The sequence below is a fragment of the Phyllopteryx taeniolatus genome, chromosome 9 (assembly GCF_024500385.1).
Source record: "Phyllopteryx taeniolatus isolate TA_2022b chromosome 9, UOR_Ptae_1.2, whole genome shotgun sequence".
Taxonomy (NCBI): domain Eukaryota; kingdom Metazoa; phylum Chordata; class Actinopteri; order Syngnathiformes; family Syngnathidae; genus Phyllopteryx; species Phyllopteryx taeniolatus.
In genome coordinates, this window is record NC_084510.1 from 10572071 (window position 1) to 10590828 (window position 18758).

Consider the following 18758-nt stretch of genomic DNA (forward strand, 5'->3'; position numbering starts at 1 on the left):
GAAACATGAAACTAGTCTTCAATTTATCCTTCCATCACATTTTAACCAATTATCCTGTTCAGGGTCATGTTCCAGATGTCTTCCCTTGTTCTCTGTTTAAATCCACATTCATGTTAAACTAATTCATCTGAATTGATATTTTGAGTATACATGTGTTTTGGCAAATATAAACATATGCACTTTATAATCAGGTATAGAATCATGTCCATGCGAGAAAAAAAAAGTGCTTCCTTGAGTGTGTTGGACATGTCGGGCCGAAGTGCCGTCCTCGACCACTGAGTTGACACAAATAAGCAAATGATCATGGTCATGCAGAAACCACAGGGAAGTGAGTTTGTTACTGGCCCATAATTTTATTTTTATTTTTTTTTGCTCATCTTGCTCTCACCACGGTGTCTTTTCTTTCTGACAAATATGACAGATGCATATCACGCCGCAGTCTGCTCTGGAGAGATAAGGACCGGTAAGGTGCTGGGATTGCAACATCCCAGTGGGCCAATGAGTGAGCACAATGCCGTTTCATACCGATCATCGACAGATAGGCTAGCTGTGCGTGTGTAAATGCACATGATGCCACTGATAATTTCTGCCTCTGCAAAATTTCTGCACCCACTGTGTAATGGTGGCAAGTCTGCACATGCATTTTGAAACATATTTGAAAAAAAACAAACTATAGTTTTCCAGTCTGTCAATCCAGGTGATTGATGTCATTTGGCGATGGATACTTTTCCAGTCAAAACGGTATAACTGTAGTTGTGTGCAAATGAGTTTTTAAGACAACTACTCAGTTTTGTCCACTTTTGGTAATCAAATTATAGCCCTTTTTTCCATCATGATTGGCATCTCTTTCCTTGTGTTTTCCCAATAAAGTAAACCAGTGACCGAACAAAATAAAGTGGGGCTAAACACTCAGTTGTTAAGAATTGCCCTACAGCTCGGTGATAGTCGTGAACAATTGCACACTTATCCTAAGTATTTAGTAAGTAGTGAAAACAAACAAACTTTCCACTCTGTCTCCCTATGTAAATGTTGTCATCTTGTATGCGCTCAGCACAGAACCTGTTTGATGAGCAATTACACTGCTTCCCTTGCATTACCTTGCCAAAATGCAAGTTGGGTGGCCACAGGGTTCCCTGTCACAATTTTCGCATTTACATAAAGTAGTTGTGTTAACTGATGTTACTGCCAAGCAGCAAATGGCACCATGGGGGGGAGGTCATGGTGTGGAAATGCCTTAGTAGGTTACATTGTACACTACAGTTTTGGTAAAGCATTCTATCTCAGGGCATCAGTTCAATGCAGAAATATAAATTAGCCTCAAGCCCACTCTGTGTAGTGAGTCACTGTGGCGCCACTCACGGAGGAAACTCATTCCAACAATTTGTATGCACTATTTTAAAGCTTGTTACCATGGATGAGTGTCTGAATAAATCAACAAAGAAACTGAGAACACTGACCTTCCACTCGTGTTATTCACGAGATTCTTTTCAACTTCTCAAAATCAGACAATTTTCAGCTCTTCGCAACTTGTGTCACTGCCTCTTATAAAGGCAGCAGAGCACTTGCAGATACCGGTTGGCTCTGGTGACAGCATTGCTCACATTGGTCCGTTGTATTTGCAAATGATTTATTTACATGAACTTTCAGTTTAATCGCAAGAGGTCCGAACCCCCAAACCTTGCTCTGTAGTGGCCCTGTCTGGTTCCTAACTGCGCAAGCCCTTACTAGAATCCTACCGTTGTAATATTTTTACAACTACACAATTCAGTATGCAACTGTAGGATTTAAGCATCTGCAAAATGCCACATCTCCATTATTGTATCCCCTTAGACATGTCTGTTTTCGCTTTGGTCACTTGGTCTTTAAATGGAGCTGGGGCTTGTTGACAGGAAGTGCTATGAAAGAGGTAAGCTTGAAAATGACTTCAGGAGAGCCAAAGAAAGGCCATGTTACTTAATCCCTCACAACCGTCATTAGCCTACTATAGAGAGCTGAACAAGATAGGAGCCTCAGCAAGGCACGGCAGGTCTCTGTGGGTGTCAACACCCGCCCCAATGGGAGGGGATCCAGGCAGGGGATGGTCCTCCTCTTCTCTCTCCTGGCTACAGGCCAAGCTTTCCTAAACCCACTCATGCATTTCTCCAGTTACCTGCCAGTGAAAGTGATTTGGGTGGAAGGGAGTGCTGATAATGGTGGGGGACATTATACAGGCATGTAAGAGGATGGCAAGTTCTGACTCCCTTTCCCTTGAGCCCTCCGAGACTTGAGTACTGTACTTGCGCTCTGGTCTGAATGGGCTCATTTGTCTTCAGACAATAGGGGATGGGTTTGTATGCCAGAGCAGGTGATCAGTGGGGAACGTTCAGGGGGCTCAGGATACCCCAATGAGGCCTGAATACTACCTGTCCCAGGTGAACATCCTCAATGCTGCCTGTCCACACTGAAACAAGACTGACCTCCTTTATGGCCAAAGACATGGGGGGTGGGGGATGTTCTGCATGCATACACCCTGCTCTGACAGCTACCTAGCTTGAAGTTGATTTCACACTTGACTAATCGGGAAAAAAAAGGGTGAACCGAAGAGAATGTGAAAACCAGTCATATGACCAATTCATAATGTTCTTAGTTTGAATTGCTTTAAGTGCACGTGATTGGGGAAGCAGAATTATTCATTTGAGGCAATATTGTATATGAACAGAGAACACTTATGACTGGCAGTAAGAGCCCTGTGAGCACAGCCAGGTGGATCATTATTATGACTGTACAAATAATCATCAGGACAAAACAGCCACAAATATTAATTATATGCAATCATAAATGTCATTATTAATCCACTGAACGCGCTAGAAGTGGTAGAAAGTGGTAAAGGCCACATGGGTCATCGAAGGGGAAAATGATGCAAGATCTAAAACACATTTGACTATTTCTAACTAATTTCTGACATTCAGAGCGATCGGCCGTGAGATTTGCTCTCCTAGCAGGTCAGGATGTGGTTGCTTCCTGTCAACAGAGGTCATCAATGATTATCTGCTGTCAGCTCTGCTTCTCTGAATGTCACATTTTACTGTCAAAGTTTTGTCGATTACGTCACGTTTATATGGATTGATCTGAGAACTGTTTGGAGCTCTGTAATGGAAGATTTACATGAAAGGTGTTAGGTATTTTATTCAATATGTCTGCCTTTGCATCTTCCGGATACCATGACATGGGTACTTCTATGAATGTCTCTTCGTACTTGAAATGAGGATGTTCTGTTCTATTCACGGTGACGGGTGGCCACTACCCTTGAGACAGTTAAGCGCTTAGTCAGTGCTTCATCATAGCTTAAGTAGAACTTCTGCTTTTGCACAGTGTCAATAAACCAAAAGGCAGGAAAACACGTCTTTTGTTTGTATTCTCTCGATACTGTCCTCCATTGCTCCTTTAATATCCTTCTTGGGGTCTTAGGAAGGAGCAATGCTTTTTTTAGTTAGGCCCAGGCAAAGGTCAACCCCCAAATTGAAACACACACATGAAGACCTGCATCTGAACTATACTCAACTTCCTTTCATCTTAGGCGTCCCTCTCTCCCTAACTCAACTTAGTGAAAGGATGCCCGGGATACCTCTTGATTCCTCTAATTTAATTTGATGAAAAAACAAATACTCTGGGGGAATGAGAGACAAGAAATGAGTCGGAGTTCTGGGGAGGGACAAAGAGATTGCATATATATGCATTACATCTCGGGAAAGAGTTGTGGTGGCAGTAGAGTTGTTAAGAGCAAACTGGATGTGATGGGTGGGAGGCAGAAAGGGAGGTAGGGAGTCGGAATGAGCTGAAACATCCAGTTCCAGGTTGAGGTCGTAAACCTCTCTTTGCTCTGATCTAGGTGGCCGCCATGCTCACCCCGCCAATGCATCTGAGATCTCTGTACTTCATCTGTGCTGTGTAAGGCCACTGATAGCAGAGATAAGTAACATCCTATTTTATAGCTCTTTTGTGTCACGTAATTCATGAGGTGACTTTGCAAAGGATGTCTTGTTCAGTTTATCTGTTGCTCTACAAAGAATTGCTAAATGAGTACCATAAATTATCTTATTAAATTAATTTAGTGGGGGAGAAAGTTCAGCTGTGGTTGCACATACTGACGCTTGTACAGTGGTTCCTTGGCTTACAAGTTTTGCGGGTTACGAGCAAGCTTCAGGTACGCCGCCGCTCAAGTGAATTAAAAGAAAAAGTGGAGCCAGAGACGGCAATGCACTTTGAGCCATTAATTGAATGGGACAAACTGTCAAACACACAAATGGAAAATGAGAACACTCATCAGCATCTACAGTTGGCCTGAATTCACTTCCAGGTGCTCACACATTTACTCACTTGCCAACAGGACTTGACATTACCTTTTTTGGTCACCAGCCACTGTGGCTAGTGATTTCCCAGAGTTACTAGCCACGTCACTATAGCCACTGTAGGGTAGCGGTGATGACAGAAATTAAGGGGGTGTAGATGGATATTGATGGTCCAGGCTATCATAAAAACTTGTTTTCTTTAGTTGTGGCCTTAACATTGCAATTGGTTTGTTATACAAATGTCATTTGAGAAAACCACAATTATTAGGAAGACGTTACAATACTTAATGTCAAGCCCTAGGATGCCGTCCAAACAAGGTACCTGCCGGCTGGCAGTTAGCGGCAGAGGAACATGGTAGCATTAGCAGCTATCTGGCAGTAAAGATGGAACTTCTCGATCTGTTGAAGGAAGGTCAGACAGGCACAAGGTTTATGCCTGTCCGTAGCCATTATGGTATAAATGAATCTTTGCTCCGGTTCATAAAGAGACAAAAATAATATCAAGGTGACCTACAGTATAATGCTCTTGCCGGCTTTGCAGTACAATCGGCATTAACTTCAATGCTGAGTACATTCATTTTGTATGTTGCTAATATTATGTATGCTTAAGAGTATAAGAAGTGTTTAATAGTATAGGAAATGTTTATGAGTATGGTAGAGGGTAATAAGAGTGTGGGAAAAATTCATAAGTGTGGGACTGGGGAGATTCATACAGCTTTAAAATATATACAATAAAAAGAATGCTACATCACGAAATTCACTTATTGCGGGGGTGTTCTGGAACCTAACCCCGGTGAAAAATGAGGGTCCACTGTGTATGTGTGTGTGTAGGTGTGTGTGCGTGTGTGTGTGTGTGTGTGTGTGTATATATATATATATATATATATACACACATATATATACATGAAAAAAAATCAAGTGACCAATGAAACTGGAAATTTTTATATTTTTTTGTTTCTGCAAATAATTGCTCTAAATGACAGTAAAGTATATGGAAATTAGGAGTTATGTTGTCAGTAGTTTTTATAGATTGTTTTTTCATTTTACTCAAACATATACCCATAAAGAGCAGAGAAATTAATAATTTTGCAGTGGTCTCTTGTTTCCAGAGCTGTGTGTATTGTGTGTATATATATATATATATATATATATATCCATCCATCCATTTTCTGAGCGTGGGAGCGCTGGAGCCTATCCCAGCCATCATCGGGCAGGAGGCGGGGTACACCCCGAACTGGTTGCCAGCCAATCGCATATATATATATATATATATATATATATATATATATATATATATATACTGTATATGCTTAAAAGCATACATACAACAAGGCAGTTGTTGTTGTAACTTGGTCAGTCCATTCTCTTATATTATGGTTGATTATGTTTTTATACAATGCAGTGCTCTTTTTCTTTAATATAAACACAGGACAAGCGATATGGTGGTGTTTTTTGAGGGGGCTCGAATGGATTTATGGCATTTCGATTCATTTCAATGGGCAATGTTGATTTGATACACGAGTAAATTGCATTACAAGCTTAGTCACGGTACGAATAAAACTCCTAAGCCAAGGTACCGCCATATTATTTAAGTCTTCATTTCATGTGGCTGTGTACCTACATCTTACCTAAGTAATGAAACGTTGCCCTACTTCCGGCGAACGCCGGTCTCTCACACACAGTCACATGCATGCTCACATCTGTAGAGGCGTGTGCGCCGGGGATGCCGACTCTGGCAGAATGCTATAATATTTTTTGTTGGGCTGTTCCTTCTACCCTCTGGAGGGCCCCATTGAAGAGCGCTGGCTCTCTACTACCCTATCTCAAGCTCCGGGAGTCAAGCCAAAGCCCCGCCGAGCCGGCAAGCTGGCTGCAGCTGCACACCACCCTGGTGCATTCACAGTGCTGCACTCCACACAGAAGGCAAGCATGCTTATTGGCTGTCGGCTGTTCTATTTATCCTGGTGTTGCCACCCCCTCACCCTTCACACTCCCCGAAAACTGTTGTCAAGTAGAATTGTTGGTGCGTTCATGTCGAGGATATGAACACTTGACCATTACAAAGTTATGCCACTCTTTGGACATAAAAGAGCTCACACTCCTCTGGGAAGATTTTAGGGTATCAACCATTTTCTAGACTGCTTATCCTGTTCAGGGTCATGACAGAGGCTAGAGCTTAACCCAGCTGACTGACTACACACAAGACGAAAGACACCTTGCATTGTAAACACTGCACTGCGTGAGAACTGATCCCATGCCAGCGACATGAAAGTCAGCTATGTGAACCACGACACCACCAGTGGTCCTATTTTGAATATTTTGATGGATTATTCATCCAGACGAACATTTGAGAGAAATGAGAATGTGGTCCGGGCTCGATATGTTCAACCGCACCAAACTGCGACAGTCCGTCCTCTGTGCACCGGGGCACAATCATAGAAGAAAAGAAAAGGCCTTCCCCAAACAGTTCGCACAGTGTTTAAAGCAGGCCAAAGAGAGTGTCTTAGTCTTATATTGCCAAATGTCTAATTCAAAATGAAAACACTCAGAAGGACCGTAGAGGAAATAGCCAACCGGACCTGTAGTCAACAGTCCTGACGTCACTCATTACTAGGCCACGCCCCCCCCCCCCCCCCCCTAATGACACAAGTCAACACACGAATACACAATAGCAGTGTTTCCCAGCCTTTACTGAGCCAAGGCACCCATTTTACAAAAGACAAAATCACACAGCACACCACCAAACAGAAATGTTACAAGATGTATGAATACTGTAATAATGATCTTGTCTTAATTTACCCACAAATTTACATACGCAGTTTACTATTGAACATAAAGCAGATGTACTTTGAAGAAGCCATGACTTATTATTTTGTATGAATGACAGCTGGTGGATACACATTGCACATTCTTCAATCTAATGGGAAAACATTTAAGTCTTCTGCCTGTCACTATATGTCACCAGCATAGACAGATAAACAAAGATATATTTGTCATTAATAAATAATAATTTTCAGACAAATTAAGTGAAATTCTATCATTTCCAGCAACAGCCCTGATGATCTCTCACGGATGGAACAACCACAACATTATGAACACTTGCACTATATGATGATATCCAAGAGCTATATATAGAAAATTCTTTCTTTACAAAGATAATAATGCTCAAATTTGATTGGCACTGTCAGAGATGTATTCATGTTTATCGTTATGATTGTACTTTGCAGTGGCGTAGAAGTGTACTGCATTATACTGATAGCTGTTCCTAGTTTTGTTTTCTTACTCGCCCATGTAACTAATTGAGGTGACCAATATATTTTATTAGAACTAGAACATGCAGGAGAAAAGAGAGAATAGCATTCAGTGAAACACTCCAAAAAACATCATAAATTGAAGATACGGTATTTCATCGGGCATTGTAGGAGACAACCGAGTGCATGAGAAAACTGCAAACAAAATAACACCTTTATAAATCCCTCACTCTCCATTACAGTATATCCAATTGGAACTTATCAAGCCTGTGGGAAACTCCAGCGGATCAACCTCTGCAACAGATGTGAGTCGGGTGGAGAGTTCAAGGAGGAGGGGTAATAGTCAACTTGTAGTTTAGAGTCTTTAATCGGCCAGTTTGTCTCTTGGGTGTGTGAGGGCACACTGAACTCAATGACGATGACCTCTAATTGGCCCTAATCGAGGACTCATTAATGGCTGGCTCTGCTCAAAATCTCTTCAGCCCGTTATTTTACTGTAATCTTCCAAATGAGAGAAGAGGGGGGAAAATACCAACAAAAATAGAGAAGCGTTGCCAACAAAAAAAAGTACAAAAGAAAGCAATGAGCGAGAGTGGAAAAACAAGAACAAACCAAACAAAGAGAAAGAATAAAGGATGAGATGAGGGAGAAACAGTCGACGCCTGCTTCCTGGCAGCCTCAGCTGCGTGCACATCTGTGTGTAAACGGTCAGAGCAGACCCCCACGTGTTTGCTCAGGTCGCCTGATTGCCTTTCCTTCCTCTTCTCTATCCAGCTAAAGACCCGCTGTCCTTCCTCTCACTCCAATCACCACAGCCAAGAAAGAGGGCGGCGAGCACACGGAGACAGAGCGACTCCCGCTCAAATGTTCTCATGACTCAGTATTTGTCACTGCAAATTCTAGTGTATTGTGTGTGCTTTATCTGGTTAAATAATGGTCCAAACTTTGCATATGCGAGCATGTGGATCTGTATTTCTCTCACTTTTGGAGTCTGCCTGATGAGTAAAATGGACCAGCCTGGGGCTCAGCTCCACAAAGAAGCCTTCTCTTAACAACGCGTCATCACAGATCGAGGAGGAGCCTGACCAACCCATTTCCACGCTTTAGGGATCACAGAGCTTCCCTTGATACACTGGGCATCCCTTGTGATTTTAATAATCGACCCCTCTTCGTTGTTTATTTCGGTATATAAAACGACTTTAACACCAACCTTTCTGCTACGTCAGCATCTTTCCACTTCCACTTGTCTTACTCCTAAGCACTAATCTTTTGGAATCACCTCCATCAAGGTTCAGAGGTGTAAAAATGTACAAGTTTTAGCTAGTAGAGTCATGTGGTGAAAAGGCAGGTTAAGAAAGAGAAACAGACCAAATTTAATTAGCAGTGACATATCGTTTAAGTAATAAACTTTATTTTCGTCACTTTTTGTGAGATGGAAAAATGATAAAAACGTACAGCTCGGGGAATTTTCATCTATAAGTCAGTGTTTTCTGTCGCGTCATAACCATGAAATATAACTCAGAACATTTTCCATATGTTTTTGACAAAAGCTTAAAGAGTGAAAATAAATTATTGTAGCAATAATTATAACATCAAATATAACAACCATAATAGCCATTAAGCATTTATAAACACTCTATTTACTGTGTCTTTTTTTTCCATAAAAGGCCATTCTTAAAAATGGGTGACTATTGTGTTGGTGGACAATCCAGCATGTGAAGAGAGCACGGGTTTGTGTCGCTGCTTGTGTCCAGCCACGCCTTCATTTCCAGCACCGACGCATATGAAGGGCTAGGGAGGGTGCACATGTGTCAGAATATAAGGAAATGAGGTGAAGAGACAACTTTATAAGACCTCTCGTGAGCCTTGAGGAGAGGTGGGTACCAGAGCGACTTGACTAAGCGGAAAGAATGACAAACATCGCCATTCTCTCTCCATTCCTGCAATCCTTAGTCGCAGAGAACACGCAAAGCTCCTCACAGAGTCCGCCAAAGTCCCGCTCCCTGTATTTTTCCATCCGTGGGGTCCCACTGGACTTGCCGTGCAGTTATTAAGTCCAACTGAGCGCTGCTCGGCTACAACCGCTGTACATGACGCGACAAGTCTGCTCAGCTTCCGGCTTATTGTGAGGGAGGGTGGGCCTTTAATGATAATGGCAACATGGTGGCTCAGACAGGAAGAAAAGTTCAGTGGGGCTCTGCCCAAACCGGCGAGCGGTTGGTGTGGTGGTGGGGGCCGAATGAAGGGTGAATGGGCGTGGGAGTCGGCAGCATGTGTCCCGGGTGGCTGAAGGGGGGTAAGTGACCCATGTGGGTCATGTGGCTTGTGAGACCGGGGGCAGCGCCAAAGGGAGAGGCCTTGTCCTGCATGCACTTGGTCAGCTCTTCGAAGCCGTCGCTCGGTCGCTTGTTCCTCTTGGACTTGCTCGACATCTTGCGGTTTCGCGTCTGGATGCCTTCTTTCTTCATTGTCAGAGGTCTGTTGACCTGTGAGGAGCAGCACATTAGCTTGACACGTCTCGGACAAAAGCTACACTGACATCATGAATACTACATTTTAATTGTGCCCCCACACACACACACACATGCAATTTTTAAAGCTGCATTTCTATCTCAAATGCCTAATTCAAACCAGTATACTATAAATAATGAGCAGCTGTTTTGCATAAACTATAGTTGCATTATAAGGTGAGTCGGGGGAGTGTTTGGCTTTTGTTTAATTCAAAAGCAAACAGTCGTCTTGGTCAATTTGAATACATGAGGATGAGGGCCTGGCTGGATCTGAAAGGACCAGCCTCAGACAAATCCTCATCAGTGTAACCGACGCCGTTACCCTGAATGACGATCCCACCCCACAGCCTCTCAGGGGAGTGACGCCCCCCATTGAAACAACGATGGATTAATAATACAAAAAGGAGGACGGCCAGTGGGTTCCGCTCGAAAGGGCGAGCTGGCTTTGCTTCACACTCACACTTTCTCTGCTCCTAAATCGATACAAGCTGTCCACCCACTTGACCAGTTAACGACCGTCGGAACCCCCCGACCCTCTCTAACCACGCACGGTGTGGATTTTCGGGGGGGCTACTTACGTTGTGCAGTTTAAAGTAAAGTCCGCAGGCGTTGCACACTGGGTCTCCATTGCCATTGCGCCTCCACAGGGTGGTGGTGGTGGTCTGGCAGTTTGCGCAGCAGGTGCCTGCACGTCGAGCAGCAGACTGCGGGAAGTGCCGGAAAATGCTGTCAATCATCAATTGAGGATGCAACACACTGAACACACCGGTTGATCACTCATGAAAACCTTACTGGCTAACAAAACAAAAAGCAGTCCGTCTAATGAAATGTAAACATTGTGACAAACTTCTTTTAAGTAAATGCAGCATTAATTTTTGCAACTTTTATTTAAAGCCGAATAACCCAAACTTAATAATAGATTATCCTTACAACAAGGATAACCATTTTGGGGAATTTGCGCAGTAAAAAAGGTTTTGCATTGTAATGAATGAAAATATTGTTAGCATCTTATAAAGCAGGGAATGGTGGAAACCAAGCCAGGTAAAGTCCGTGGCCCCGCCCAACATTGGCGTGCTGTGTCCATTGCAGATCAATTCTACACACATAATGAGAAACATTAACTTTACATGCGAGAACGCTGCGGGGGCTGTGTGAGCAGCATACTTTTTTTCTCTCTTTAAATTCAATCCAGGTGTAAGTGTTTCTGTTGATGTACCAACCAGTCGCATTCCTATTCATTTTTTATGCAAAATAATACAATGAAGTTAACATTTTTTTTAAAAAAGCTATGCATCCCAGTTGTGCACATAGAGAATGATAAACACGAGGGGAACATAAATCCGTGTATTTTCCAATCCCCACCCCTCTCGGTCCATCTCTTCGGAGCGCATAAGCGGCTCCTCTAGTGTTGTGATAATCTCTTTACAGTATATGTCAGTCTGGCCAGAGAGAATGCAGCGTGCTGGGTGAAGGCGGAAACAGCCGGGAGCCTGACTTCCTTATCTGGGCCGGGCAGATATCCGGATAGGAAACAACTGGATGCCCCTTTGAACGCGGCTCTGACAAACACTTGAGTTGGAAACGCAAAAGCTGCAACCGCAAAGGCCGGCCCGATGGAAAATGGACTGGACTTTTCGCCTCGGAAGACTACCTCTGCGGTCAAGGAATTTTTCATCACAAACTCCACAGTGTGTGTGTGGGAAGTCTAATGGAAACAATGTATAGCTCATTTTAACAACGCTGGCCTCAGCCTACATCATAATTAGCACGATGAATGAAAAATTAGCAGCCCAGTTTTTTTTATTTTTGTTTCATTAATAATTGAAACTATAATTTCCAATATAAATATTTCCTTTCATTTAGACATACAGCACATAACCGAGTCTGTGTTACTAATTACTTATTATTTATGCATTATTAGTTATTCCAGTTACCTTTTCAAACCAGTATTTTTTTAAATATAAATTTGCCATAACTGTGTAATGGCTCCGCAATGGTCTCTGCACCATGCGTGTGCTGTCATTTACTCCAACGTGGTGTCAACAAAAGCAACATGGGCATTGCTATCAGTAACAGTATCAGAAGTACCAGCAATAATGATAGCAGGAACAATGGCAATAGTAGCACTATTGTAACAGGCCATGTAGGTAGATCGTCAGGGGGTGAGAGCAACAAACAATTCCAGGAAGATGATAGGGAAAATATAACTTTCCTGGAATTGTGTTGACAGCATCTGCTTTTTGCTCATATTCGGATTCCTTCAGATGTACGAGCGGGACTCACCAGTCTACGTTTGGGCTTGATGAGCGGTCGGTTCTGGCCGTTCATCTTGTGGTACAGTCCGCAGGCGTTGCACAGGTAGTGGCCGGTACCATCCCGCCGCCACAGAGGAGTGGAGGTGGCACCGCAGTTCACACATTCACGGCCCTCTGCATATAATTCAAGAGGGGACAAGAAGAAATTTTATATAATTAAACGTTTCGATTGGTCAACGACACTTTGGCGGCTGTTTACTGCAGCTGGGCTGGGTGACCCAGAGGTCAGCCTAGGTCTCGTGACATGTTCATTTCAGAGTGCATATGTGTGTGTCTTTAACTTAGTCGTGGACCGCTATGTAAACAGAACCAGCTTGGGGAGGCCAGAAAGGACACATCCAGAGGTGTCACCAACAAGAAAAAATGTGGCATAGCATCAAATTAGGACTTTATCAGCAGAAGGGACCCCCCAGATAAGAAATCATGGTCAACGTGTTCACACTTATGGTCTGTTGAGAGCTGATGGTAGGCAGTCCTGTCTTTCACCTAAACCTGACGCTAAACACGCTTTTCCCCTTTTGTCTCTTCTCACATACTTCAAACGGCCTGTTGCTCAACTGTTCCTCTAATTCAAGTATCCCACTATCCCTGGAGTATCGCCTCATTATTACTGATATAATACCAGCGACACCCAATGCCCCACCCTTTCGCTCCACAATGGAATCTGACCTGAGCGAAAACCTTGTTCCTTTTGAAATGCGCCTCGGTTCTTTTATGCCTCCCTCGTCTTTTCCTTGAACGTTTCGCAAGTCCGGCGACCACGTTAAAGAGAGGTCATTACAGCTTTAAATATTCATCAGCAAGTACTGATGTCTTATGCAGCGTTTAGTGTTGAAATTAAAAATGGGAAGATGAAAGCTGTGAAAAGGCAAGGGAAGTGGAGGGGTTGAGGCTAATTCAACAGGAAGCCACTCTAAGGTATATGTGTCGACAGCTGAAATGTCAGTGTGGCATTTTGTGCACCAGTCAATCAAAATTTACCGGAGCTGCACATCCACTTGAACAGATAAGCGCCTATTAATGCCACAGCTGATATGTTCCTGATTATGGGCTAGCTTCGATTAAAATGTTACAACACATTTACAACAACATTTTTGACCTACAAACGCTCACATCAGTCAGATGATCTGAGTGGCAGCAACGCCTAGGTGAAATTATTTTATTTTATTTTTTTTAGTAAATGATGACAGGTTACATGATTACACACACTGGGGAAAAAAAAAAGTACTTAATTTGCAGTTGCACGTGATTAAAATGTGGTAAACTGATATAATTTCCCTGACTTTTTAGTTTAACACATTTTAATCACGGGCAATTGACTTTTTCACTGCACTTGGAGCATTTCTTGTGTATTATTTTAGCTAATAAGAAATGAAAAATACTATTTAATGTGAGCAGATGAAATGTGCTACTCGTTACAAAATTTTGAAACATTTGGTAAAAAAAAAAAAAAAAAGTGTTCTCGTCATAACTGTGTAATACACAGAGCTGATGCAAAGGCGATAACGCTGCTGCTGCTGTGGTCTTGCTCGCCTCCACTTTTTGTGCGCCAAGGCCGTGCTTAAGAACACAAACAGCGGGGCTCTGTCGCCTGTTCTTTGTTAGCATGCGGGGAGGCGGGGGGTGGGGGGGGGTCGTGATTTGTTCACTCGGGGGTATACAGGATATGGCAGGAGCCAGGGCGTCGTGACTCCTTCGTTTTTTAAGTGCAATGAAGGGCACGTTTAAACGAAAACAAGCCCACGGCACGACCACCGCATATCTGCTCCGATGTCACGTAGCAGACGTGCATGCATTTTGTTCCATGATATGTTGTAGCTACATGGTCTTCCTCCTAATGGGCAATTGACGGAAATGTGGGTTATTGCAATAAATGAACATCTCAATGTTTGAAATCATGTTGATATATATATTTTATTTTTTTTTTTGTAATATTTTAATTGAATTTCTTCTTTCATTTCTTGAAAATCTCCATTTTTGCCTATGTGTCCGTAAGGCACAACATGTCATTTGCCCGTTATTTTTTTCTACTACTTGGTGCCAACTTTATTTATTCATAAATACTCCATAATATGTCTCGTGTGTACATAATTAATTATAATTACGTAAGACATTTACACCCCAAAATATTCTAGTACTTTTTTAAATTGCATAAGGTTGTTTTGGACTTTGGACTACACCTTTTTTTTTTTTTTACAAGGCAAGGTGTGTGACACTGAAATATACATTTCTCGATTTTTATTTTCACTTTAGGAAATGACATTTAAAACAACATTTCGGTTCAAACAATAGTTTTTAAAGTAACATTTGCAGGTTTTTTTTTTAGTTTTTTTTTTTACAATTTTAACCGTATTGAACTCGAACTGAGTGTTCTTTTTTTCTTTCTTTTTTTTTTCAGGTTATGAAACCGAATTTGATGCGACTCGAAAATGGGTGCGGTGCGATGTGATGAAGAGACTCACCTGAGGTCGACCGGGCTTTGCTTTTGCACTTTGGCGTGAAGCCGGACGACGAGCCCAGCAGGCTGCCGGGGTGGAAGAGACTGCCGCTGTACTCGTGGTGCGTGTGCAGAGGGTAGGCCGGGTACGTGGGGATAGGGTGGTGCGTGGCCGGGCCCTGGCCGTTCATCGACGCCAGGCCGCCGCGCAGAGGGCTGCAGCTTTCCATCTTCATTCCGTCCGTCAGCTGCACTTGGTACTTGAGGGACTCCTTCTCGTCCATCCTGGTCGACGTGGAGGTGGGCGACGTGGGCCCGGGGTCCGGAGACACGTCTTTGGGCGGGGTAGGGGGGAAACTGTAGAGGTGCGGGCTGGAGTGGGTCGCCGGAGTGAGCGATGACACCGGGGCCGTGCCGGTGTTGCTGCTGCAGGGGTAGCCGGAGCTGGTTGGGTGGAGGCCGGGTTTGCTGAAGTGACTCACCGCCCATGCGTTATGGTGGTGGGCGGCGGACAGGGCTGCCTTGCCGGGATCCAGCCAGGGGATACCGGGGCTGTGGATGAGGTGTGGTCGGCAGACCTGATTCCCGGTGAGGCGAGCTGAAATTGCAGACAGCTTACTCATATTTGTTGTTGTTGTTGTTGTTGTTTTTAACGAAATGCATCCACATAAATTCAGAAAATACCTGCTGAATTATCACAATCAACCAAAGTCAACATTTACGTTTTCCCCTCCTCAAAATAATCATGCAAAAATCGAATATTTCTGCCGTTGCTAAATTATCCGTGACTTACAGAAGACGAATATTCTATGGAATAAAACAAAAATGCGCATAAGCACACACACACACACACACACACACAAAGAAAAACGTGTCGACCCTTCGGCCCAGTATCTTTACATCGCCCGCAGCTCTCGGACTAACGATTGCTATTATTCATTTTGCAGTTTTATTTTATATCCGGGAAGTGTCTCTCTCTCTCCCCTCACAAATGCCTGCCCCAGCACAGAGGGGTTAAATGACACACTTCCCTTTCCTCCTGCTGTCATAAAAATTCCTTTTATGTTGCTCAATATACACACAAACGTCACCGAGGACTTTGGGGCCGGAATGCTTGTACACTTCGTGAATTATTATTGGCCATTTTTTCCCCCCTACAAATAGGAAAGAAAAAAAATCCAACCCTTCTAAGCATCTTTTGAAAATAATATTATCATTTCTTAATTTATTTATTGCTCCATATTCCTCCAGGCACCCACTATTTAAAAAGCTGCGCGTCTTACCGTGCGCTTGGCTGTAGGTGACCCTGGCCCGAGAATTGGTGTAGTAGGGGTTCCCCTGAGAGTCCAAGTGGTTCAGAAACATGTCTACTTCGTCTTGGGGCAGCAAAGGCGCCATGGGTTCCATGTAGTTGTGGCTGAGACCGTGATGGTGCGAGTCCGGGTGCTGGCCGTTGAGCACGGCGTGGTGGTGCGCCATCCACCGGGACTGATCTGCCGCTGCGACCTCCATGTCCTCCAATGGAAGTTTAATCCTCTTGATGAAAAAATTTATAAATAAAAAAAAAAAAAAAGGTCCCAGTGCGCTCTAAAAGTCTCGATCGAGTTTATTCAGGAAAAAAAAAAAAAAAAGAATCCTCAGACAATACCGTCTTCTTTTTTCCCCAGCTCGTCGTTATTACCTAGAAAGGATAAATAACGCTATTTAAAAACAAAGCGCAAAAAATAATTTTGGCTAATGAAAGCAGATGAAATAAAGAAAGAAAGGGAGCGGCTGTTTTTCTGATACGAAAAGCAAATGCCAAATATCTCTCGTGTCCTGCTACCTGTTGCCGTTTTCGATCAGCTGACTGCGGCTTGGATGTGTCAGCCTCCTGATCCGCGCACCGCTCGGGATCGTTAATGAGATGTGGCGCGGACTTGTGCGGCTGGCGCCAGTAAATTCCCCTATCAAGCCGCGCGGGGGGCGGGGCTTGGAGCTGCGGGCCAATCCCCAGCCGCGCCGCCGCAATTGGCTCGCAGCATCCAGGCTCCTCTCTTGCCTTTCTTTCTTTCTTTCTTTCTTTCTTTCTTTCTTTCTTTCTTTCTTTCTTTCTTTCTTTCTTTCTTTCTTTCTCTCTCTCTCTCTCTCTTTCTCTCTTTCTTTCTTTCTTTCTTTCTGTCTTTCTGTCTTTCTTTCTTTCTTTCTTTCTTTCTTTCTCTCTCTCTCTCTCTCTCTTTCTCTCTCTCTTTCTTTCTTTCTTTCTTTCTTTCTGTCTTTCTTTCCTACTGGGTGCCAATTGAACTGAAAGACTTCTCAATCAGCGGCGTAATATCTGCAGTCTCTCAACAAGCTTCACAACGGAAGACGCGATCGGCCGCCGATAATCTTTTTTTTCTTCCGTGCTTTAAGACACACATTCATATCCAGCTGATCCTCCTAATATGCTTATTTAGAAAATGAAATTCCATGCAAATTGGACTCTATATACCTTGTAGAATCTTTATAGAATTTCGCACCCACTTGCAGAAAAAATCATTTCAACTGCTGCATGAGCCATACAAAGAAGGCGATAATTGTGAGTGTTGCTTTCGTATGCTGCTGTTATGTAAATACACAACGTTTTTAGCACCTCTAAAACCAACAAGAGGAGAAGTCGATTTACGACCCCGCATTCTGGCCCATTGTTCCCAGCGTCTAATTGTCTTTAATTAGTAGCAGAGCATTCCACTTGTGAAAACAGAGGGGTTTTTGTCTCGGGGACTGGGCTATCAAACACTGTTTGCATACGAATGTCGACCTTTTCTCTGCTGCTGGCATCAGGGATGGGCGCAAGGCCTCGATCACCTATATGCTGATCCTCGAAGTATCTTCATAAGGGCCCCCATTCACAGTGCCCCAAACACACACGCACACAAAAAGAGCTGCCTGCGTTTGCTTGCTTCCAAATAATATCATGATTAGTCACATTCGTCAACAAGGCCTGTAAAAATACATATTTTGTCACATGAGTATGAAATGCAATGTGTTGGGAAGATTACTTTGGAAATGTAGTTGGTAACAACAACAGTTACCCTGTTGAAAATGTAATAGTGTAACTATTTCAATTAATTTCGCACAGAAATATAACTAATTACATTTGATTACATTTAGATAACTTTTCTCAATTTTTAATGAATGTGGCAACAAAACCCTTCGGTGTTTCCCCTATAAAAAAAGGGGATTAAAATCATAAATCATTATTTAGGAATTAACCACGTATTTTGTTTTTACACGATTAATTAGATGATAACAAAACATGATCAAATGAAAATAAATATGCATATGTGTACACCATGTGGAAAACCACTATACCATACCATGTTGACCTAATGACAAATTTGCACAATTTGGACAATATCGCTTCATATGACAATCCACAGAAGTGAATGTTCCATAAAAAAGTCCAAAATTATAAACATGGAACTGTTCAAAGGTAAATGTCCCATTATGTGTTCAAAAAGTGTAACTATGAGTCTCACCTTTTCAAAATGTCAGACAAACCAATAGATTGCATCACAAGGTGGCGCGTCGATGTTCATTTGGAAAACTGTATCATGTTTGAGACTGCGAAAATTGGTACATGAACAGAGAGAGCCAGTCACAAGCGTCGGCTTTCGAAGGAAGCAAGTGACATGAAAACAAATCTGAGCTTTTGCAGCTATTTTTCAAATGTACCTAAAATTGCAATCATGGAAATTTCCGAAAGCAACTGTAATTTAATTACACATTTTCTCCCAGTAATGTAACAGATGACCACTACATACATTTTGTAATTAAATTACATAATCTCATTACATGTAATGAGTTACTCCCCAACACACGTCTTAAAAACTGGCCTTTTTGTTGCGTGAATACGGAGGCATTTGATTGACAAGGAATAATTTGGAGGGTACAAG

At 42.8% G+C, this 18758-nt stretch overlaps 1 protein-coding gene across 1 annotated transcript; it reads right to left on the reverse strand.

The window, feature by feature from the left end:
• Window positions 1–8951: 8951 nt before the first annotated feature.
• gata2a (GATA binding protein 2a) lies at window positions 8952–16777 on the reverse strand. The gene is made up of 5 exons (XM_061785759.1): window positions 16125–16777; window positions 14867–15439; window positions 12373–12518; window positions 10668–10793; window positions 8952–10065 (listed from the first exon to the last, which is right to left on the reverse strand). Exons 1-5 carry the CDS (start codon window positions 16351–16353, stop codon window positions 9766–9768), a joined length of 1374 nt encoding a protein of 457 aa, XP_061641743.1. The 5' UTR covers window positions 16354–16777; the 3' UTR covers window positions 8952–9765.
• Between the last annotated feature and the right edge of the window lie 1981 nt (window positions 16778–18758).